The 24558-nt window shown below is 41.6% G+C and overlaps 1 protein-coding gene across 4 annotated transcripts in view; it reads right to left on the reverse strand.

Annotated features, from left to right (window-relative positions):
• The window catches only part of ST18 (ST18 C2H2C-type zinc finger transcription factor), a 91001-nt gene extending 75072 nt beyond the window's left edge, over nt 1-15929 (reverse strand). For 3 of the 4 annotated variants that reach the window (XR_011570570.1, XM_070802529.1, XM_070802531.1), the window contains exons 1-3: nt 15842-15929; nt 8939-8993; nt 5916-5949 (exon numbers count right to left, since the gene is read on the reverse strand). Coding sequence is in view for 3 of the 4 variants with exons in the window: in XM_070802529.1 (XP_070658630.1) it covers nt 5916-5949; nt 8939-8993 (89 nt within the window). In the remaining variant the exon portion in view is untranslated. The remainder of the gene's footprint in view (nt 1-5915; nt 5950-8938; nt 8994-15841) is intronic. The other variant, XM_070802530.1, reaches the window with a different exon arrangement.
• Nucleotides 15930-24558: the final 8629 nt, after the last annotated feature.

The raw sequence follows: 24558 nt of genomic DNA on the forward strand, positions 1-24558 counted from the left end.
CCCTGGTTTATTATACCAATGTGCTAACTGGGGCAACGCTGGTGCAGAGTAAGTGCTGAACAAACACCAAGGAAGGAAATATTCTTTCCTCAATCAAGAGTAGCAAATTGTGCTGTGTAAAAAGGTTTGTGTATCCAGGTGGCGCTAGTGGTAAAGAAACTGCCTGCCAAGGCAGGAGAGGCAAGAGATGTGGGTTCACTCCCTGGGTTGAGATCTCCTGGAGAAGGAAATGGCAACCTACTCTAGTATTCTTGCCTGGAGAATCCCATGGACAGAGGAGCCTGGCGGGCTACAGTCTATGGGGTCGTACAGTCGGACACAACTGAAGTGAGCAAGCACCAGAGAAAGAAGAGCTGAGTGGATAAACAGTGATCTCTGTGGTTGAGTTCTGCAAGACGAAAGCCTCGGTGGGTACATCTTCATGTGTGGCCCACAAGGGTGGCCTGCATCATGGCTTTAGAAAAGGTCTGGTTTCTGGAGATGTTCACGCTGTATGTCCTAGAACCATTGGCTGACCTGTACCACCCACATCCTTGTGATAATATTGGAACATGGAAAGAAAAGGTAGAGAAAAGAAAGCACATTTGCTTGTTCTTATTTTTTTCTGAGAAACTTTACTTGGAATAGTTATGTATAAGCCCCATGCTGTTTTTCCCAAAATTCAGGCTTTATGATGGAAAGTAAAACATACACAACTAAGCTGGGGAGCACCCGCCCCACGCAACCGTCACATTATAGATGCAAACTGGAGAGCACTGCTCTTCAGTCTCTCAGTTCCGCCTGCTGTGTTGGCCCCGTTCTAAAGGCCCGTCCTTGACCTCAGGCCAATGGCAAAAACAATACACACCTCCTGATGTGTAAAAATCCATCTTGGAAGGACAAGGCCCACACCAGTTCATCGCCTGGGAGACAGCGTTTTGAAAGGAAAACAACTAGAATGAACAGAGATTTGTACGTACTCCAGGTATTTTAACACAGACTTAAAATCACATCACTCATTCATGGAATACAAAAATCCGGAAGGAAGGAGAGTGATCTCTAATCAGCAGTGCTGTGAATCAAGAAAACGTGCTAGGCTTGGTTTGTAGGTCTGATATAGTCCACCTTGATTTATTCATCTGTTGATGAGGTGTAAGTAAATATTCCCCCAAATGCGGATGCTGAGATGGGATCTCAACATGGCAGTGCAGGTTCATCCGCTGTAACAAAGATACCACCCGGTGGGGGTGCTGACGGTGGGGGAGGCTGTGGGGGGTCTGTGTGGAGTTCTGCACCTTCTGCTCAGTTTTGCTGTGACTCTAAATTGCTCTAAAAAGTAAAGACTATTGGGGGAACAAAGGAATGCTAGGGTCTGCAGTATCGGGGCAATACAGTGGCTACACTGTGTCCAGTGAGACATGGAGTACACTCTGGACCACAGACAGGCCCACAGTTCTGACTCTGGTCCAGTCTCTTTCAGTCAAAGACCCTTGCGGGAATAAAGCACTAACTTCCCCCAACCCAGCTTGTCAGTTAGACCTAGACAATGTCACTTGAAATCAACACTGAATATTCATTGGAAGGGATGGTGCTGAAGGTGAAGCTCCAATCCTTTGGCCGCCTGATGTTAAGAGCCAACTCATTAGAAAAGACCCTGATGCTGGGAAAGATTGAAGACAAAAGGAGAAGGAGATGGCAGAGGATGAGATGGTTGGATAGCATCACTCAATGGACATGTATTTGAGCAAACTCCAGGAGATTGTGAAGGACAGGGATGCCTGACTTGCTGCAGTCCATGGGGTCACAAAGAGTCAGACACGATTTAGTGACCGAACAAAGTAAAGAGATAACTAAATTAAAATTTTATTACAAAACTTCATCTAACTAGGAGGCAGCAATAAGACCATGAAAGGACAGTGGGATTTACCTCTAATATAATTAAGAGCCTTGAATTCACTTGTGCCTCTAAAGAGTCACATAGAAAAGCCATTTCAGAGGCTGGAATATATTTTCCTAATGAGAGAAGAGGGGCTGGACTGGTGTAAAACACTTTACAGACGCACAACACAATTACCAATATTAGCAGATGCAATTGCAGGAGGATCAGATTAAGGATAACAGTAATAAAAGAAAAGAGCATAGAAAATCCAACGGTCATGATTTAGATGGACGCATGAGAGCCCCCTCAGCACCACATGTAACCTGAATTGTGCTGGAGGAAAAGCTGGAAATGCTAATAAGACACATGATTAAAGGTGGGTCTGGGGTTATAAATTGCTTTTTTAATGGTGAGGATAGTAGCTGACATAGAGGATCATAAGAAGATGAGAATGTCAGTATCAATTTTTATTAGTGTCAGGAACAATATGCAGTATATTTAAATCAGCTTCATTTGTATTAGTGTTTTTGTAAGTAGTAGCTGTAGAAGCAATAACATGTCCAATACATTCTAAAAGAAAGAACTAAATAAAGTTGCCAAGGTTCTCTGCAAAAGAGCCACAAGTTTTACACTGGGGAAAATCAGCCACATTTCCTTAGATACTCAGAATTCAGGAGCAACAAATTCTGGGTTCTGGACTAGAACAAAGCTGCAGAATCAGTCAGAGGAACAACTGTAGCAAATGGATGAAGTTGGACAAAATTAAAAAGAGACCAAGACTATAATTTTCCGTACAAATCAGACTTTTTTCAGGGTTTATATAGAATGGCAATTAGGATTCATACCTGGATCAACTTGAGCCATTTAAGAAACAGCTTGAGACCTATTTAGCCTGAGCATGATCAGGCTGTTGAAAATAAGTAATTATCAAATTAACAATAATCAGTAATTTTTATAAAATCATTCTCAGTAAAGAAAAAAATAGGTGAATTCATTTTGCTTATGAATTTTCCAGCAATTATCACAAGCTTTCTGAATTGATTAACTAATTTAATGACAAGTTAGGTAAAATTGAATATCTGACAAACATTTATTTAGAAAATTAGAAGACTAGGAAATGTTATTTTTAATTGAAGTGTATTCTTTTTTGAATTTCAGAAAACTAGGCTTTGAAATGCAAGTTCGATCCCTCGGTCAGGAAGATCCCCTGGAGAAGGGAATGACAACCCACTCCAGTATTCTTGCCTGGAAAATCCCATGGACAGAGGATCCTGGCAAGCTACAGTCCATGGGATCACAAAGAGTTGGACACAACTGAGCAACTGAACACCAACAGGCTTTGAAAAATAAACCATAAGGGTTACACTACAAAACTGTAACAATCCAGATTCTGAGGACATGGATGGCAGACTTTCTTTTTGATTCATATGCTGGATAATCAGCATTAATTGCACAGGAGAGAGCACGCAGCCAGGGTGAGGAGCTGGCCTGAGTTAGAAGTCTGAATTCCTTATTAGTTGTTTAATCTTAGGCTATTTATGTAAACTATTTATTTTCACTTTCTTCATCCAAAAACTGGAAAAATAATAGTTTCTACCTTGTAAGGTTCTTGGAGAATTGATGAAATAAACTGCTCCAGGACACTCAGGACTCTCTGGCTCTCAATAAATATTAGTTTGACTGTAATTATTGATGTTAATAAATATTAACATATTTAATTATCACTTAGATAGTAATCTCTATTTCTTCATTAGTTAAGTTCAATTCAGTCACTCAGTTGTGTCCGACTCAGTTGTGTCCGACTCTTTGTGACCCCATGGACTGCAGCACACCAGGCTTCCCTGTCTATCACCAACTCCCAGAGCTTGCTCCAACTCACATCCATCAAGTCAGTGATGCCATCCAACCATCTCATCCTCTGTTGTCCCCCTCTCCTGCCTTCAGTGTTTCCCAGCATCAGGGTCTTTTCCAATGAGATTATTTAAACAATGCTGCTTCTCTCACAAAGCTGTTTCTTTCTGCTAAAGTCCTCTTTTTTTCTCTATGAATTTAGTTCAAACACAAAATATATTCATTTCTCCAAAATTTTCCTTTGTTTTTCACATTATTCTTCAAGACACATTACTCAAAAGGCCTTCCCTGCCTCTGAGTAGTTTAACTCCCTACAAAGAACCCTACTGGAAAACACACTTAGTTCTTCAGCAGTGAGACCCCCAAGAATCCCCCCTGGGAGGGCACGTATCACAGACCCCTGAATCCTTGAGCACTGTCCACTTCTCTCCTCTACTCCTCAGAGACATCATCTCCAAACAAACAGGAATTGTCAACAAGAAGAGATGCAAAAGCAAGAATTTAAGGGAGCCAGATACTTCAGCCATTTAATCCTGTCCCTATGTGTGGGTGTATTCTGGACTCTACTCTTATAAAAGCAGTTTAAAATGTAAAATTCTCAATGACAACATCCATGATGAAGGGGCCATGGCTTTCCTACAAACACATTTCCACAGAGAAAAGCACCAGCATGAAGGCTTGTACCCAATTCTGACAGATCCCATCCCATTCAATTGATGAATGGACCGAAGGTACTCCTTCAGGGAGACACAGGGCACAGCTGCCTGGAAAAATGAGGATGTAAACTGTCAATGCACACACTGTAAATTTCCAGGTGTACCAGACACTGTTATAGGTTCACACACCAGTGCGTGTCCAGACACTGCTGCCCGTACTCCAGTTTCCTTCCCCCGAGGAACACGCATACTATCGCTGCTTCCAGAAAGATGGATTAGACCCTGAGTTTGGGACTTTCTGGGTTTGCACACGTAGAGAAGAGATAAGGCGTTCCTCTTGCTTGACAAATCTTGTTAAAAAATAGCACCAGGACAGAAAACGTATCGGCAACATGCGTTTCTTTCTAAATATGCACTTTAAAACAAAACAAAGCCAGACCTTGCAAAGACCCCATGAAAGAAAACCTATGTATTGGAGTTTACTCTGCAAAAACTAGTCAACTGGAATTTCCAGAGCATTGCCTGAGGCCCATATCACAGTCTCTCAGTCTGAAGTGCTTAGATCCACCCCAAATTCCATGTTACATTCAAATACCTACAGTCAAAAATTCACATGATTATCTGGTAATTTTTTAAAATTTTTTAAATTGAAGTATGTTGATTCACAAGGTTGTGTTAATTTTTGGTACACAGCACGGTGATTCAGCTACATATATATTATATATAATTTATTTTTCCTATTCTTTTCCATTAGAGGTTATTATAAAATATTGAGTATAGCTCCCTGTGCTATACAGTAGGATCTTATTTATTGATTTTCTATATAGTAATGTGTCTATGTTAATCCCAAACTCCTCATTTATCCCCCTCTTCCTTTTTGTAAGGATAACTTTGTTTGCTATGTCTGTGAGTCTACTTCTGTTTTGTAAATAAGTTCATTTGTATTAGCCAAGACATGGAAGCAACCTAAGTGTTCATCAACAGATGAATGGGTAAAGAAGATGTGGTACATATGTACAAAGGAATATTCCTCAGCCTTTAAAAGGAATTAAATAATATACTTGTAGCAACACTGGTGGATCCAGGGATTATCAAACTAAGTAAAACAAGCCTGACAAAGAAAGACCTATCATGTGATATCATTTACATGTGGAATCTAAAAAACAATTATCTGATTATTAAGGAGAACCATCCTGGGCTTATTCCTCAGTCAGGTTCTCAGATGACCTCAGTTCTCTGTTTCCATCAGCACGAAAACAAACCACATGTGGGGTGTGCACACAGAGGCAGCACACCCTATGAGGAGAAAGTGGGAAACCGCTCACGTTACAGAAAAACGGTGTCTTGTTATCAGAATATTAGCTTGGATTGCTTTAGATGGACAGTCCGTAGTTTCTCCCCTTTGTCTCTTTGCTGCAGAGACAGAGGCACACTAAGCCCACTGGCTTAGTGCTCACCGCCAAATGAGGATCTGAGGCTTGAAAAGTACAAAACATTCTAATAATTAAAGCCAATCAATCTTAGAAAAAGTAAAGTAGGGCAACTCTTACCTGAGCTCCTGGATTAGAGAATCCATTGGTGCTACTGACAAAAAGAAAGACAGAAAAGGAAAATCAGTGCGTAATTTTGTAAACTGCATGAGAGCAACCTTTCACCTGCTCGGGATAACGGCCAGTGCATGGTTAGTGCATTACATGCGTGCTAAGTCACTGTAGTATTGTCTGACTCTTTTCAACCTCATGGACTATAGCCCACCAGGTTCCTCTGTCCATGGGATTCTCTAGACAGGAATATTGGAGTGGGTTACCAGGCCCTCCTCCGACCCAGGAATCAAAAACCCAAGTCTCCTACATCTCCTGCATTGGTAGGTGTCTTCTAGCGCCACTTGGGAAGCCCTGATTAGTGCAGACCCAACAGTTTCCCTTTGTGCTGATTCATCTTTCCAGTTCTTTGGACACAAGAAGACAGGTGACCAGGGCCCAGAACAGATAGTTCTGGATCAGGCCTCCAGTGACCCTGGGACTTTGCAGTCATGGATCAACTTCCAAATACCTGTCTCTAAAATCTCACCAAAAAAGTACAGCAGCACAGAGGACAAATTACTTTTTATTTTAAGGTTTTTTTTTAGTGTGGACCATTTTTTAAAGTCTATTGAATTTGTTACACTATTGCTTCTGCTTTATGTTTTGGTTTTTTGGCTGCAAGGTATGTGAGATCTTAGCTCCCCGACCATGTATTGAACCCACACCTCTGCATTAGAAGGTGAAGTCTTAACCATTGGACTGCGAGGGAAGTCCCTGAACTACTTTTTAAATCAATTTTGTTGTCTCTACGAAAATTTTCAAAAGAATCTTGTTTGCATTTTATTTATATTAAACAAGCATTTAAATAAAATGGACAATATTTTATTAATAAATATCCTAAGATTCTGTTCCATAAATTTTATTCCTGGAGAAAGAGGAGAAGTTTGAGTCATGTTAATTTCAACCTCCAGTTAAAAATAAGACACTTACAGAAAGAAGAGCTTTGATTTTTCCAAAGACTTACGGACATGGGGAGAGGGGAGGAGAGGGTAAGATGTATGGAGAGAGTAACATGGAAACTTACATTACCAAATGTAAAATAGATAGCCAATGGGAATGCTGTATGTCTCAGGGAACTCAAACAGGGGCTGTGTATCAACCTTGAGGGGTGGGACAGGGAGGAAGATGGGAGGAAGGTGAAAGAGGAGGAGATATATGTACACCTATGGCTGATTCATGTTGATGTTTGACAGAAAACAACAAAATTATGTAAAGCAATTATCCTTCAATTAAAAAAATAAATAAATTTGCAAAAGAAAGCAGTCAGAGGAAAAAAAAGCAATGATGGGAACTAAAGAAGTTCATGTTTATAAATACCTGCCTACCACAGAATAAGCAGCATATTGAGAGAGACAACAGGTGGTTTTAAAGATGACTCACGCTACATGAGAAACAGTTGTTTCATTTCTCCAACAACATTTTGGCTCTGTTTAAGAGTGCTTATGTATGTGCCAAAAGGATTCAAAGTCCAAAAAGAATGGCAAATTAAAATGCATTTGAAGTACGAGAGAGTCGTGTGCTTTCAGAAGCCAGAATAAGAGATTTGAACAATCCAAATACAGTTCCTAGAATACTGATATTTATGGCAGACGTGAGCCTATCCTAAACAGTGCTAGGATATTATCACTAAACTCTTATTCCATGGAGAACTTTGCTGCCTAAAACTTTGATGTTTCCAAAATTGCATTCCAAATATTAGGGACTGTAGCCCACCAGGCTCCTCTGTCCATGGGATTTCCCAGGCAAGAATACTGGAGTGGGTTGCCATTTCCCTCTACAGGAGATCTTCCCGAGCCAGGGATCAAACCTGTATGTCCTGCCTTACAGGCAGATTCTTTTCCACTGAGCCACCAGGGAAGTTGCTCCAAATAATAGGATATATGATGTAATTACTTTTAAAGTAACTTTAACTAAACCTGGGAAAGAATACTGCACAACTTCAGTTTGGGTACAGAAAATGTCCATATCTTGGACCAAATGCAAATGCATGATTCTGCATTTTGGTTATCATGCCTAATGATAGTCAGGGTTCTATTTTAACTGAAAAAAAAAATCATCCTGGAATTTTAAAAAATGGGTGATTCCATAATTCACTGAAATGGGGATTATGTACCTTGACTACACAACATAAACACAACTAACAAAAGCATCGAATTTGATTAGACGGTTTCAACTGTAAATCTCAAAATGCTTCCAAACGACTGTGTGATCACTCCCCAGCCCAACCCTTCCTCCACCAGGAGGCCAACCTGAGGTGGGTCAGGCCAGGAACAGCTACTGGCTCCCTCCAGAGGCCAGGCTGAACCTTCCGTTTAGAATGGAGGGTCACACAAATATAGCTAATTATAATAAAAGTTATTTTCCTTAAGGGGTATTATTGCCAGTCAATCCTGTTTTCCAGATGTTTCGATCATCAAGGGCCTGTTTATATTTCAATATTACATTACCATCTGTTGGTTACAAAAAGAGAGGGTAACCGGCAAGTTAAACCTTTCAGACATGACTTTGCAGAGCTGCCGGAATCCCTGGCGGGGACAGTCTAAAACCAAACATCGTCATTTTACTCACATGAAGTTTAGATTGGGAGCCACTAAACCAGATAACATAAAAATCAAAACCCACTTTGGCAATAAATGAACGGTTTGGACTTTTCCCTTGGATGTTAAAGGTCACGTCGATAATTTGAGGTCTCCACAAAGCCTTCTTCCCTTGCTGACCCTTATACTGTTTTGCAGGATGTTTAAATCTACTCATGGTTGCATTTCGTAAACATTAGCATCCTACATTATTTGGCCTTTTCCGGGTCCTTCAATTCCTGGTTCATATTCTTTAGCCACAGAGTGCCATGATGCAGCGTCCTGGCTTGATTTAAAAACGGGAATCCTAAGGAAGTTGTGATCCTCCTGACAACCCATCAGGGACCAAGCATGGGATGCCCACATTTCATGGTGTGCTGGGCACAGGGTCACGGAATCTGCACGCTAACTCACCCTTGGTTCCTTTTGCACGGGTACGAAGCGTTTTATCTTTAGCCTCTGCATCCATCTGTAATGTGAACACAAAGTCCTGGGTCATTCCTTTGACATTGACTAAAATACAAACACAGGCCACTAGAAGATCTTTAGGTCATTATGAAGAGCAGAGGAGCTTTCCCATTGCTGAACAGCATCTGACTCTGTGGAGACAGAACCGTGACTGCTCTTACAGCCCGCAAGTTCTGGAAATACTTCTGTAGATGCTGAAACCAGAGGAAATGGACAAGAAGGCAGATGTTCTTGTCTGCAAGTGTTCACTAGCGACTCAGACACTTTCAGCATCATGAAGATGGAAAGAAGAATGGTCTGACTAACAGTGGTTGTGAAAGAGACAAAACCTCAGATACCAAATCAAAATGTTCCAGACTAAGTTACTCAACCAGATTCCCTTGTATTTCTAGAACCTTTTGGATACAGGCCTTTTTTTTAAAGAACCCGCCTGCCAATGCAGGAGACACAAGAGATGTGGGTTCTATCCCTAGGTCAGGCAGATCCCCTGGAGGAGGGAATGGCCACCCACTCCAGTATTTCTTGCCTGAAAAATCCTATGGACAGAGGAGGCTGGCAGGCTACAGCCCATAGGATCACACAGAGTTGGACAGAACTGAACACACATGCATGACCAGCTTCGGATACGGGCCTGTTTCTAAGTTAGAAAAAAAAACTCCCAGTGTAAAAAACCAATGTAGCACAAAACTTCAAAATGCCCCTATTGTAAAATACCACTGGAAATGATGATGACATTTACTCTGGTAATTCCAGAATAGAGGTGAGTTATAATCATCCACATCTATAAGGAGAGAAAACTTTGAGTGTTGTTTCAGTCAGCATCAATTCCCTAAAATATCATTACTAATGATCTTAAATATAACCAAGTGAATTATCAAAGGGATGCCAAGACTTAAAAAGTCTGCTATTTTAGTCCACATGGAGATAGATTCTGACCCGACTACCCCCAACCATTTCACTAGGATCTGTTAAGCATCTCAGTTTAATTCACATTTGCACTTTACCAGAAGAATTCTGAAACAGAAACAAGTTGTTTCGCTGGTTGGAAATCAGAGGCAGGCAGAAGGTGCTCTCCACGGCTTCCATCCTTAAATCCTGACACAGGCGGGGATGCGGTGTGCCTGCAATGAGGATGGGAGACGCATCTCTGCTCTCCGAGGCTGAGTTGTGATGGAAAGCGCTGACCTGCCATAGACTTATAATAGGGGAGCAGGTGTGGCAATGATGGGCTTTAATTTCCTTTAATAAACCTTTTATGCGCCACACTTTTACTGCCATTCGACACTCTCCAAGGTCCTGCACATAATAGGTTCATTACTTTTGATTACTATAGTCTATTGAGACAAACAACTCCAGAACACACTATATATTATGTTCAGTTAAACCAATATAGACTATTTATCCATTGTGCATTTTTTCACCTGCAACACTACAGACAAAATTAACGACAGCCCTCGTAAGCTAAAACTATTAAAACCACCAGCACCCTTTTGTCATCATTTTATAATAAACACCACACCAATCACTGAACTGTTTTGCAAATTAGCCAACAAAAAGTGTCCACTGCTTTTTCGAGCAGCCATGGCTTTCACCTACATAAAAACGGTCTATTGTTACGACTATTTTAAAACTACATGATAAGAGAAGACAAGAAAACAGAAGTGTTTTTTTTTCTCTCCTGTAGATGTCCCTTCTTTTAAAACCACGCGGATTTATGACAGATGTGACACTGTCTGGGATTACAGTGGCTTGGTTTACACAGGATGGTGAGCCCTGTGTTGTGAAATCCTCCTCTGTGAGTGTCCCTGCTGCATATAAAGTGGATCGACTCGTGCGAACCCCTCTCCCTGCGTGCTAATTGAGTCGCTTGATTATAATAAGGGAGATCAGCAGCTTAAGGGTTAAAATGGTCAAAACCATCCATTTTGCTTCTGCTGCTCATGCGGGGGCACGGGGCGGGGGGTGGAGGGGTGGGCGGTGAGAATCCCCTCAGCGTGAGTCTTAAGGTTATCCTGCACATAGGCGCTCTTAGCCTCCAACCACTCTGAACATTGCCCACCCAAACACAAAGCTTGAATGGGATGGACTCCCATTCAATGGGAAGTGAAGGCTGGACTCCACGGATTTCTTCATGAAAACTGCAACGCTGTGTGAAGAGGAGTGCCAGCAGCGCACAGGAAAGTTTCAGAAATCTGCTTTAACCTTCTCTCTAACAGCTTCCAGACGGATGCTCTTTTGCAATCCAGCTGTCTGAGCACCTGACGGCTCTGCCTTCCCCCTGAGCAGCCGCCTCCCTTTCACAGTCCCGGGAAGCTAGGCATAAATAAATATTCATGGATCCTGGCTTGAGGGTGCCTGGACTGCCAGCCTCAGGACGGCATTTTCCGATGCTATTGTCCTCTGGCTGGACGATAGCGTCATACTGGAGCACATACATCCCATTCAAGCTTTGTAAGAACTGGTAACACATCCACGATGCTCAGTTCAACGTAACATGTGGGCCAAGTGATGGGCATGGGAGGGATCAAGGCCCCCACATACAATTCACCCATTTCAGCTCTCCCTCCTTTCACACCTGAAGGACAGTTCCTAAGTTCTGGGTTTAGTTACGTCTTGCAGCAACTTGGGGATAAGGATATAAGACATCTTGGGCTTTCTTTTGGGGCAAGAAGTTTTAACATTCATGAGAAAATTTGATCTCCTGGGAGACCTCAGCTTGAAAAAAAGCCTTTGTTCATGAAAACCTTACACCTGGGAACAGAAACCTCTAAGCATTCTTTCTATGGATTATGTTCATGGACTTCAATAAACTGCTGATGGGTAGACTTAATTTTTGTAAAATGGAACCTTGGATTCAGTGGGCACCACATTCCAGGGATGGTTCCTTCATGGGAAAGAGGTCCTACCTCATTGCTGGTGCTCAGACATGAGGGGTGTGTATGCGGGAGGGGACCAGCTACCCGGTCAAGTTCTCCCGGTTACAGAAGCAGCCACCACCATAACCCACATGGGCGGCATCCTAAAAACTCCACTTCTTATGGAGAACATTATCTTTTTTTTCTATTGGAAAAGGAGGCTTGATCAGCCTTTCTGCCTACACCCCAAATGCTATGGACAAGCCTGCAATTGACTTTGTAAAACTTAATGAAGCATTTCTTTCCTCAAAACAGAGCTTTGATTTTCCAAACAGCTGTCCTTCGTCCCATTTCTTAGGGCCTTTATCTGCATCCCATTGTTTATGGATGGGAATAAGACATTTTCTGAGACTCTTACCATTTCCTCCTGGCTATATCAATCTACTCAATCGAGGTAAAACAGTAAGGGCAAATTTTGCCACTCTTATTTTTCATGAAGCTATGGGAAAGTTCTATTAACCTGTAACTATGGATATGTTACATATAATATTTATGTTGAAGGGAAAAAAGGGGTTCCTTCTTGGTATCCATTTCATAATGAAGTCATGAAAAAATATTTTAAGGAGCTTCTCCCCCAATTCTCTGGGGGAGATTAATTAATACAAGGATAAATGGCAAGAGGGAAAGAAACTTATAAAATAAAGGAGGCAAAGAAGCAAACTTAGAGGAAGGCTATGCCAACCAACAATGGAGATAAGCAAAGAGGCAGTGAAGAAGAAAGATGACTATAAAATACATTCTTATTATTTACTTGAATTTGGAAAACTCATGTAACATCTTCAAGGGATTTACAAAGCTATGTGCAGGTGTCCCTAGTGACATGAACTTGACCACCTTCTCCTCCTGGCACTTAGATACGTCAGGGGCTATCAGAGGATCTTCCTTCTGCATCACTCCATGGCACCAACTAGGTGCCGTCTTTGGGGTTCAGTTGTGTCCAACTCTTTGCAACCTCATGGACTGTAGCCCACCAGGCTCCTCTGTCCATGGGATTCTCCAGACAAGAATACTGGAGTGGGTTGCCATGCCCTCCTCCAGATGAGCTTCCTGACCCAGGAATCGAACCTGGGTCTCCTGCATTGCAGGCAGAGTCTTTACCATCTGAGCCACCAGGGACCCCTGGAATTGCTGATTTGTGGAAGGGAGAGATTCAAGAAGCAGGACACCAGATTGATAAACTCAGTTTTGCTTCCATCACACATGCAAATGACTGGTATGTGAGGAGATTTAGTTCCCTTTGATTTTATTTTTCACTTAAAACTCTATTTTGATCAATGGTTAAACAAAATTGTTTGTCCACAAAAACAACCTCCAAGTAAACATTTAATCACTTCTTAAGATTTGGGTAAAACAAATCTCTTGGTAATCTTTAAGTTTTATTTCTCCTTTCAACAGAATTCTACCCACTGTCATCCTTGATATAGATTTATAAGTAGTCTCGAATTTCTTAATATTAGTAGAAAAGCCATGGTGATCATAACATTTTGAGGACACTCTCAAAATCCTTATACAATTAATTGTAATCTTGTCTGAAAATGAAAGTGTTAGTCGCATAATTGTATCCAACTCTTTGTGACCCCATGGACTATAGCTCCTCAGGCTCCTCTGTCCATGGGATTCTCCGGGCAAGAATGCTGGAACGAGTTGCCATGCCCTCTTCCAGGGGATCTTCCCGACCCAGGGATCAAACTAGGTGTTCTGCATGGCATGCAGATTTTTTACCATCTAAGCCACCAGGGAAGCCCTGTCTAGTTACATATAATTTCACGCCAGTAGCTACTTTTAATTTGAGAAGTCTTTCACTACATTTGACTTACAATAAGTCCCACTTTAAAGATTTCGTAGTGGTCCTCTCCTGGGAGTTGTAAACCGACAAGGCAGTCTGTCTGTTGTGTCACGTGACTCTTCCATTCCTGAGAAGCTCACGGTGATGGCGAGAGGAAGTTAGTCCCGTGCCTGCCGAGAGGAGGTCCAGGGGTCCTCCCCACCAGGAGCCCCCCATCCTCAGCGGATGCTTCCTTAACAAAAGTCAGCTTTTTTTTAATGACAAAAAGAAACTGAGGAAGTTGGAAAAGGCTAACCTCAGAAAATGGAACAGCTAAATGATGTCTGTACCTTGGGACAGAACTTGGCCAGATCGAAGAACAAAGAACCCTACACTGAGTGCCCTTCCTTTTGATGAATCTGGCATCATTTTGTTTTCAACAGAGCTTTGAATCGACGGAAAATAGCAGCAGAAGATGCTTCCCTGTTGTACAAGGAAAAGATGGGGGAAATGAGCTGTGATCCTAAAAGCACAGTTGACTCGTTGAGAAGGAAACCAAGATTGAATGATCAAGTATATTTTTCCTCTGTTCTTACCCTCCTTTTAGTTTCCTGGTTCTCTTTTCATACATTTACTTATTTCTCAGGGAGAGTAATTCAGAAAATAAATGTAAGGACTTCCTGGTGGTCCTCTGGTTAAGACTCCGTGCCTCCAATGCTGTGGGCAAAGGTTCAGCCCCTGGTCAGGAAAGTTCCATATGCCATGCAATGCAGCCAAACATAATAATAATTTGTTTTTAAAAAAAGAAAGCAAACTTTAAAACATCTAAATGAATAAAATCAGGAAGTTTGACAGCATCCTTGATGCCATATTATTAATTTTCTGAAACTTTTTTGAATCCTTTCTCCTAAATGAAATGAAAAATTTTCCACATCTTTTATTTAGGGCACAGGATCCCTGATTTCAAATCTCTGTTCCTGTCCAGCTCTATCTGTACTGCTTCGTATTCTGCATAAAAAGCTGAAGAACCGAACGATGGCATCCTGCACATTGGTGACCCATCTCATGTCCTTTCACCCCTGATGGGGAAGCAGGTTCAGTCTTCTCTCAGACCAAGGACAGCTGTCTGGGGAGAGCTCTTCCTGAGGCTGAGGGCATGCACACCCCCACAGAAAAGCTGCCTTTGAAAGGGAATTTCTACAGTCAAATGGAAGAAACCTCAGGCCTGTGAAAGCTTGGGTGGCTTTAAGAGGAGGCTGATGTGTTTGGAGTCTCACTTTTGATGTCTGAGTTGCTGCCGCTCCTCTGTACCGACTAACCCTCTAACTTTGCACAACTGGCAACGTGACCATGAACCAAAGCCATATGTCTGTGTCCTTTTGCCAAACGACTCCAGCAAATAGTTCTATCATTCCCTTAGGTGGACGCCGGGTGCCAAGGATTTCTATTAGTCTCTGTACCGCGGCCTCCGAGTCACAGTTTTGTGACCTAAGGGGGCAATCACCAGCTTTGTGTTTTCATAGACTTAAAAATATTTTTAATATGCTCTGATTAAAGAGAACTCAGTGAAAGTTAACACCCTGAAACCGTCTAAAAAAATTTTTTTCTTATTGATATTTTGAGATGCATGTGTTGAAAAATGCATAAATGTTAGAAAACAAGCTTCTTCATAGAGGGGTAAGCCATTTTAAACAGATTTTTCCCAAGGATGTCCCAGTTCCTTACTTTTCACTGTTTGTAGGAATTAACTGCAGAAATCAACTACAAGGCTTTTAAAAACATGCTTTTAAAAATCTCACTTATTTACTCCTGATCCTTAAATAAACTAATTTCTAATACAAATGAATTCAAATTGGAATTTTAAAACAATTTTAATGCTGAGTCTCTCTCTAAGGGCAAACATGTGCAAACAAATAACATATACTAATCAATATGCAAAAGGGCTTGTAGGCTCAGAGAACTTCACCTGTTTAATATTTTAAAACAGTAGAGTGATCACGCTTCTGACAAAAAAAATCACAATCCTAAATTGGGCATTAACAATATATTTTTGTGAAAGTAAATCTACAGAGATAAAGCAATGTCATAGGAGAGAGTCTTTATAAAATGCTTCAATCGGATCCATTTTATTTCAACATATTCTGCTTTTTAATAAAAATGTTGTCTTACCTCTTTCTCCAGGTAACTTGTACGCTGACTCGGTGAGCCCCCTCCGTCAGAATGAACACCTGTGTTCGCTTTAGTGAGAAATCCTGCAATTCATTCTATTAAGATAAAAAATAAAAGAGAGAAGGTATGTAAGGTGGACAAAAAAAACAGAAAAGCAAAAATAACCAGTGATGTGAACAGTAAACAATTATCTATAATTCTGATGGACTATGCTATAAACAGAATGAAAATATCATACTATTTAATAATATATCAATGGGGAAAAGATGTTTACCTTTATCCTGGCTGTCTGTGTTAGTTGCTCAGTCATGTCTGACTCTTTGTGACCCCATGGACTGTAGCCCACCAGGCTCCTCTGTCCATGGATTCTCCAGGCAAGAACACTGGAGTAGGTTGCCAGTCCCTTCTCCAGGGGATCTTTCTGACCCAGGGATCGAACCAGGTCCCCTGTATTGCAGGCAGATTCTCTACCCCCTTTACCTTTATTAAGGTAAGCCAAATCGATTTTTGTTTTTCTTACCAAACTAGATATATAGATAAGATATAGATAAAGAAGGGCATGGCAACCCACTCCAGTATTCTTGTCTGGAGAATCCCCATGGACAGAGGAGCATGACAGGCTGCAGTCCATGGGGTCACGAAGAGCTGGACATGACTGAGCGGCTAAGCACACACATAGATATAGATATAGATAAAATGCCTGCCCTTTACTAGGAAAATTGTATAATAGGGCTTCTCAATGTCATTATTCTCGGTTTTATTTTTAACCACCAGAAGAAAAAGATCAGTCAAGGTTTGGCACGTGCTATCCTCAAGAAGTCACGAGAGACAAGATCCCAAGGCATGTGGATTTAGGCCGCCCTTGAATGAGGTGTCCCGAAAGGCTACTAGCACTTTTTGCCAACGTTTCATCCTGCTTTCCATGGGAACAATCTGCGTGTGGCTTCCTTGCTTCCAGACATAACACACAGGCCTGCATCTCCTTTACCTGGTCCCAGGGATGGAACAGAATCTGTCTTCAGGCTGTTTGGCCCTTGAAAGAAAACTCTGAAATTCAGTGTTAACACACTCAGCCTGACAGCGAGTGGCTACTGACATGAACACTATATATATATATATATATAGTATCTATCTTAACACACACTTGCTACGGTTTGTCCGTCCATTCTGGCATTCTAGAACACAAGTCACCAACCTTCCTGGCAGATGATCTCTAGGGTTTGTGTTTACCCCTTGCAGTAAGTTGGAGGGTCCGGCTTTTTAACCATGGATTTCTGCGTCACTTGAAAGTTCTGACCAGACATTAAGCAGATGCTTCTTCAACTCAAATCAGCAACTGTAGATCCTGGCGAAAAATGGGGATAAAACCCTTAAGACAGAGCAGATGTCTTAAGACACAGATGTCTCATGACAGGATGTCTCACACAGCAAAAGTCTCAAGACACAGGATGGAAGGACTGAAAAGTCCCATAGGACTGGGGAGTTCTTAGTTTGCTTGATTGCAACAACAACAAAAAAAAAAGCAAAAACAAAACCCAGCTTTCTCTACAACTGTGTTTGGCTTACCCTCCCTCGCCCTCGGTAGGTCCACCTGCCTGTCCCCTTTGTTTGTCACACTCTAACCTAAGACAAAAGATCTGAAAAACACTGGTGGGCAGAGCGCTTTTCTAAACCCTGAAAGTAATGGCTTTTTGTCTACACCCAATCGTGGTGTGTGTTTATTAGCAATACATTTTCCATTTATTTTCTCAAAGATTGCCAATAAAGAACCGAATCACAGAAGGGAGTAGCTCTAAACCCTCCGAGTTCCCTAATGTCAAACTCATTAGCATCCGAATAAGCACACAGCAGCACCTCATCTGCACAATCGTGATTTTTTACTACTTTTAATAGCGTTTCTCAGAGGGCTCATTTTCAACTTTCTTCAGTGGTTACTTGGTTCTCAGGGGAAAAGGAGCTTCCTGACGCTTGCGGCTTCCCCGCAACAACCCGGCCGTTTGCTGTCAGATGCGTCAGCCCTCTGCCCTAACCCCATCTGCTGTCTCTCCCCTCCCCAGGGAGCAGAGCAAAGGCAGCACAGCTGAGATCCACGTGGAGCCCTGCACAGAGGATGCCGGCAAAATATAAGTTCAGAAATGTGATGTGACACAAAAGGCCTGGGAAGTCCAAGTGCACCGGAATACGGGTGGGAAAGAGGAGCTGCAGAGGCTCGCTGTTTCAAGCATCCATCGTTCACAACTCCGCCCACGGCCTTGTGGAAACACACTGGCTGATACCAAGAGGAATCTCCCACTGCAATCGGTTCCCTTCACTCCCTGCATGTGTCCTATTACTGTATCAAAGAGGGACCCTTAAAAACCCATTTTCAATAGTCGCCATACTCTTTCTTAACTTTTTATTTCTTACTGGAGTATAGCTGATTAACAATGTTGTGATATTTGCAGGTAGATAGCAAAGGGACTCAGTCATACATACACATGTATCCATTCTCCTCCGAACTGCCCTTCCATCCAGGCTACTACATAACATGGAGCGGAGTTCCCTGTGCTGTACAGTAGGACCTTGTTGGTTATCCATTTTAAATATAGCAGTGTGTACATGTCCATCCCAAACTCCCCAACTATCCCTTCCCCTCATCCTTCCCCCTGGCAATCACTGGTTCTTTTTCTAAGTCTATGAGTCTGTTTTGTAAATAAGTTCATTTGTATCATTTCTTTTTAGATTCCACCTATAAGGGATGTCATACGATATTTTTCTTTCTCTGACTGACTTCACTCAATATGACAGTCCCTAGGTCCATCCATGATGCTGCAAATGGCAATAATTGCCATACTTTTAATCTCTTTGCTGATCTTAAACCATGCTGTAAAAGTTAAGGACTTACTAAAATATTCTTAGGAGATACACATTTTGGAAGACAATTAACCTAAGATTTGGAATCTTGACCAAGCTCCCCCAACATGTAACTGAGTTAGTTCTCTCCCCTGCCTACCAGGATGGACACTTTTCCATTGAAGTTCATCTTTTCATGAAACTGCAGTCTTAGAAGGTGAAACTACATGACAAACCAAGGTTCTGGGAGCCTAGTGGGCTGCACAGTCTTTCAGCGTGGCTATAATTAAGACGTGGCTTCACTTGTTAAATGGAGTCATCACAGAAGACTCCATTTGTGTGCTCTGCTTTATGCCAATAATCATGGATGGAGTGCTAAATTTACAGACACTTCAAGGATAAGTATTTGCTTCAGAAAAGGACAGTTCTTTTTTATTTTTTAGCAACTTTCAAATATGCACTACAGTATTAGTGTTTTTTATTTTTAATTGGAGCATAATTGCTTTACAGTGTTGTGTTGGTTTCTGCTATACAACAACTAAGTGAATCAGCCATAAGTATACAAACACCCGTTCCCTCTTGAGCTTCCCTCCTGCCCCCACCCCACCCCTCTAGGTCATCACAGAGCACTGAGCTGAGCTCCCTATGCTATACAGCAGTGTCCCACCAGCTATTTTACAGATGGTAATGTGTATATGCAGAGAAGGCAATGGCACCCCACTCCAGTACTCTTGCCTGGAAAATCCCATGCACGGAGGAGCCTGGTGGGCTGAAGTCCATAGGGTCCCTAGGAGTCGGACATGACTGAGCGACTTCATTTTCACTTTTCACTTTCATGCACTGGAGAAGGAAATGGCAACCCACTCCAGTGTTCTTGCCTGGAGAATCCCAGGGACAGGAAGCCTGGTGGGCTGCCGTCTATGGGGTTGCACAGAGTCAGACACGACTGAAGCGACTTAGCAGCAGCAGCAGCAGCAGCAGTATGTATATGAAAGACAGTTTTTAAACCTGATGATATGATGTAATGAATCTGAGATGTTACTTTTTTAGAGCTATATCAGATTATATTTTATTGGTGGTGGTGGTGGTGAGGTGACCTAAGATGCAACTGTCAATTGTGTCCTTAAAGCAGAGAACCATAGATTTACTTACGACTCAGAAACAAATTCTGTATTAAAAAAAATCCTCCGGACTAAACTCAAAGTGAAAACTTTGATGAAAGGGCAAGGAAATTGAATATGAAACGTCATCATGCTGGAAGCCCTGTGAGACAACTGCTATGTTTGGAGTTCACTCACCAGTGGGACTGGTCCGATGCAATGCCCAGCAGCCTCCTCTCAGAACTTGGGTGTTAATTCAAACTCCAAACATCACCCTCAGGTCTAGTTTCCTGCCAAATGAAATGGGAGAATTCAGCATGTTAACCTTAGCACTGGGCTTCCCTGCTGGCTCAGAAGGTGAAGAATCTGCCTGTAATGTGGGAGACCCAGGTTCAGTCCCTGAGTCGGGAAGATCCTCTGGAGAAGGGAATGGCAACCCACTCAGTATTCTTGCCTGGAGAATTCCATGGACAGAGGAGTCTGGTGAGCTACAGTCCATGGGATCACAAAGAGCTGGACACAACTGAGCGACTAACACACACATACAACCTCAGCACTGCTGACCCATGAAGCCCTGTCTCCCAACCTCCCAACACTTTTAACCTCTCAGTCACTACCTTTGGGATCTTCACCAATTGTTCATTAGTTAGCATGGTGAAAAGGGGGGATTTTTCTTGATCTTATTTTTTTTTAATGGGAAAGCAAGTCCTTTATACTTCTGTCTAGTTTTAATTTTAATATTTTTTAATTGGAGTATAATTGCTTTAAAATGTGTTAGTTTCTGTGTACAATGAAGTGAATCAGCCACATGTACACATATATCCCCTCCCTCTGGAGCTTCCCTCCCACCTCCCATCCCACCTCTCTAGGTTTATTTTTATATTAATTACCATGATAATTTAAGTGAGAGTCAAATTTTGTATAAATTTGCTTGGACAGACGATTGAATTCTTCAACTTTCCAACTTGCCATGTTCATCATTAAATTTCTAATGAAAATTTAAACCTCTTATTTTGAATTTTTTCATCAATGAGCTTTCTCATCATAGCAAGAGAGTATATATTTAGCAACTGATGTACAAAAATGATGTTAGCCTTCTGTCACATTATATTTATGCTGTCAAACACTACTTCCTTCTTCTTAGCCTTCCAGATTGATACAAGGAGGACTTGCTTCATGCTGCTGCTGCTGCTAAGTTGCTTCAGTTGTATCCGACTCTGTGTGACCCCATAGATGGCAGCCCACCAGGCTCTGCCGTCCCTGGGGTTCTCCAGGCAAGAACACTGGAGTGGGTTGCCATTTCCTTCTCCATTGCATGAAAGTGAAAAGTGAAAGTGAAGTCACTCAGTCACGACCGACTCGTAGAGACCCCATGGACTGCAGCCCACCAGGCTCCTCCATCCATGGGATTTTCTAGGCAAGACTACTGGAGTGGCTTGCCATTGCCTTCTCCGACTTGCTTCATAGACAGGAGCAAATGAAGAGAAGTAGTGGGTTCCTTTTCAGAGAAGGTGATGGCACCCCACTCCAGTACTCTTGCCTGGAAAATCCCATGGACGGAGGAGCCTGCTAGGCTGCAGTCCTTGGGGTCTCGAAGAGTCGGACATGATTGATCGACTTCGCTTTCACTTTTCACTTTCATGCATTGGAGAAGGTAATGGCAACCCACTCCAGTGTTCTTGCCTGGAGAATCCCAGGGATAGTAGAGCCTGGTGGGCTTCCGTCTATGGGGTCGCAGAGTCGGACACGACTGAAGCGACTTAGCAGCAGCAGCAGCAGCAGCAGCAGTGGGTTCCTTTTAAGTTGTTTTAGGCAAATAAAAATACTGTTTACTGGCTAGAAGCTCTACTTGTCACTGTAGGAGTAGAAAGAACTTATTCAAAACTGAAACAGCCCCCATTGCAAAATGGGACAGTGGCATTGCATCCTCTTAGGGGGGGATGCCTTGGGTTTTAAATCACAGCATATTCAGCAAGACTAATTATTTGATATCAGCAACCAAACTGCTCTTCATGATACATTCTGAATGTTTTTTGCTTCCCCAGTGATCACTGAAGTTCAACTACAAACAAAACTTATGCAGTAGAGTTTGTTATTTTATAAGAAGAACAGAAACATGATTTGTCAATGTACAAAATTTCCATTGATGGACTTAATTGATTTTTACTGGTTTGCCTGGCTTTTTGAGCTCTCTGCCTTATGGAGTCTTTCAAGGAATCTGAAGTACAAAGAATGCTATGGCAACTCTGATCTTCTCTAGAAAATGTTTTTTTTTTTTTTTTTCTCTGCAAATTGCTGCAGTCATACAGAACATCAGAATAACTTCTGGTTTCCACTGTGATCAATATGAAGTCATTGTACTTGTACTAGCAGGCATTATAGTATTCATATGTGTCCTTTTACCACCTGTAAAAATAAAGCACAAGCCCCTTCTTCTGAAACTCTGAGGCAATGCCAATAACTCGTGCGAGACCCATACTTCTCCCTGCAAGAGGTTTTAACTTCCACCTGATTTAAGTCACAAAATAGCCCTCAAAGATCCTTAAAGCCTTGCTGCAATTAACATAAATGCATTCAGATGCCATTCATGACTGATAATTCCAACACCTTGTGGGAAAAAAAAAAGTTGCATGCTGTAAACATTATAAACATATTCAAATAAGCTTAACACAAGCTGCCATGCTTATTTCTGCCTAGATCATGGACCAGCGAAATGGTTAATGCAAATGGATTTATAATTTGCTTTGGGGGGCCAGTTTCTTCTCCTTATTTATTAGCCCAGCTGATGGGGTAGATTTGATGAGGCACTTCTGGAATAATTGAGTCATCACACAAAGAAGGCCGCTAGCATTCAGAGTGGTTTTATCAGCAGCAAGCAGGCCTGATTACTGACAATTACACTCTGATCCGGTGATGGAGGAGAAAGAGCCAACGAGTGGGAAATGTCCATGTTTCTATCCAGGAATAATTTCTACATTCATTTTACATGCTAAGTGTTTCCTATCTCTGCATAATAAACTGTAAACAGGAATCGATGGCACAATGTCCCTTAATATTTCCTGGTAATGAAGACACAAATGTACAGTGAGTGCTGATAAATATAGATGAAACATAAGCTATTCTCCTAGTCGGTATTGTTACCTTTAAAACAAATGCATTTTTCTGGTAAAAGCATAATCAGAGCTAATGCAAAAAAATGACAGAAGATTGAAACTGTCCTTGTAACTACATAGAAACTTTGGGAAAGTCCTGTTAATCACTGCCGCCTTAAAGGCTCACAGGCTGAAGGTGAGACAGTGGGAACCACGTCACTCTGCTTCTCAACAGTCAACGGTGAAGAGCTCCTTGGGTTCACACAGCAGAGGGCACGGCGACAGTAGCCATCTCTAGCATTCAGAGCGTATCTCAGCGAACCGGCATGAGGAGGATTTTGGTTTCCTTCCATCAGGCCTTCCGACAGAATGGTGATCGGGAATAACCAAGTTAGACCTGAGACGGAGAGCAGGGTTGTGCTGTCTCCTGCATGGGTTTTTAACCACTTGTTTATGAAATGGTTCTTAACAAAACACTGTGAGCAAAAATTGATCTCATTAACCCAGCTTTCTCTCTGACTCATATGCTAGTTGGGAATGCCCAGGGATATGGAATATGCATAGTTCTTAGTGTGCTGCTATAGATTTTAGGGGGAAAACTTTAATTTCCTGTAATATCAAGTTTCTACTTTTAAACAAGCCAATGAGGTGCAAAGCCCTGCATAATGAACCTGCCTGGGTCTGTTTGCTTAATCTTTTCTCTAAAGCCCCTTTCTGGCTTCCAAAGAAATAAAAGTTATCTTCTGTTCTCCTGTGGTAACTATGGAAACTCTGTTTTATTAAACTAACCACTTAACTTCAAGGCTTGTGTTGCAACTAAATGTGCTATTTTGAGTAAATCTATACTAAACAACCCTATAATGTCAAAACATTTTTAATAAAGTTCAAAGAGCACTTGTTGATTCAAAAAGGAGGCTTTTTATTATGTAAAGGGAATTTTCTCTATTTAAGCTGTTTTATTATATAGATTGTTACACAATATGCTTGATATCCTAAGACATTTTATATTTTCCTTGTCCGTTTCTAAGAGGTTTTCTTAGAATTTTTTCCAACAAGTGTGCTGTTTCACCCAGCAGGAACTGTTTGTTTTGCATTAAAATCCTCACCATATTCTGTACAATTGGATTAAGATAAAAGAATAGAATCATTTATCTTTATTGTCTGACCAGGCAATATGGAATGGGAGAAACTAACGAAACTGTCAAAGAAATGACCTGATTCTCAAATGTTGAGGCCAGTGGGCATTGGATTTTTGCAGAAGGGTTTTTGGATTTTGTCCTCATTATAGTTAATTTAATGCAGATTCTGTTAACATAAGTCCCTTTCTGCTAAACACTTTACTTATTATTGGTTCAATACACATTTATTGAGAACTGATCTAGGAAACTCCATGCCAGTCTTGGGCATTTAAAGATACAGAAAGCACAGTTCTTATCCTCATGGTACAAATCAGCAAACTGAGGATTCCAATAGGATGTGGAAATATGATAAGGGAGGAGGCAGAACAAGCAATGGGAGCACAGGCTGAGACCAGCCTGGAAATGCTTCCAGAAATGATGAATCATGAAGAACGCATCTTCGGAGATTCAGAGACTTTGGCTACAATAAATAAATGTCCCCAAAGACCAAATGAAAAACCACAGTCAAAGTTGTACTTGGCTTGGTTAAGCAATGTATTTAAGCCACAGTTTTG

The sequence above is a fragment of the Bos indicus genome, chromosome 14 (genome assembly GCF_029378745.1).
Source record: "Bos indicus isolate NIAB-ARS_2022 breed Sahiwal x Tharparkar chromosome 14, NIAB-ARS_B.indTharparkar_mat_pri_1.0, whole genome shotgun sequence".
NCBI lineage: Eukaryota > Metazoa > Chordata > Mammalia > Artiodactyla > Bovidae > Bos > Bos indicus.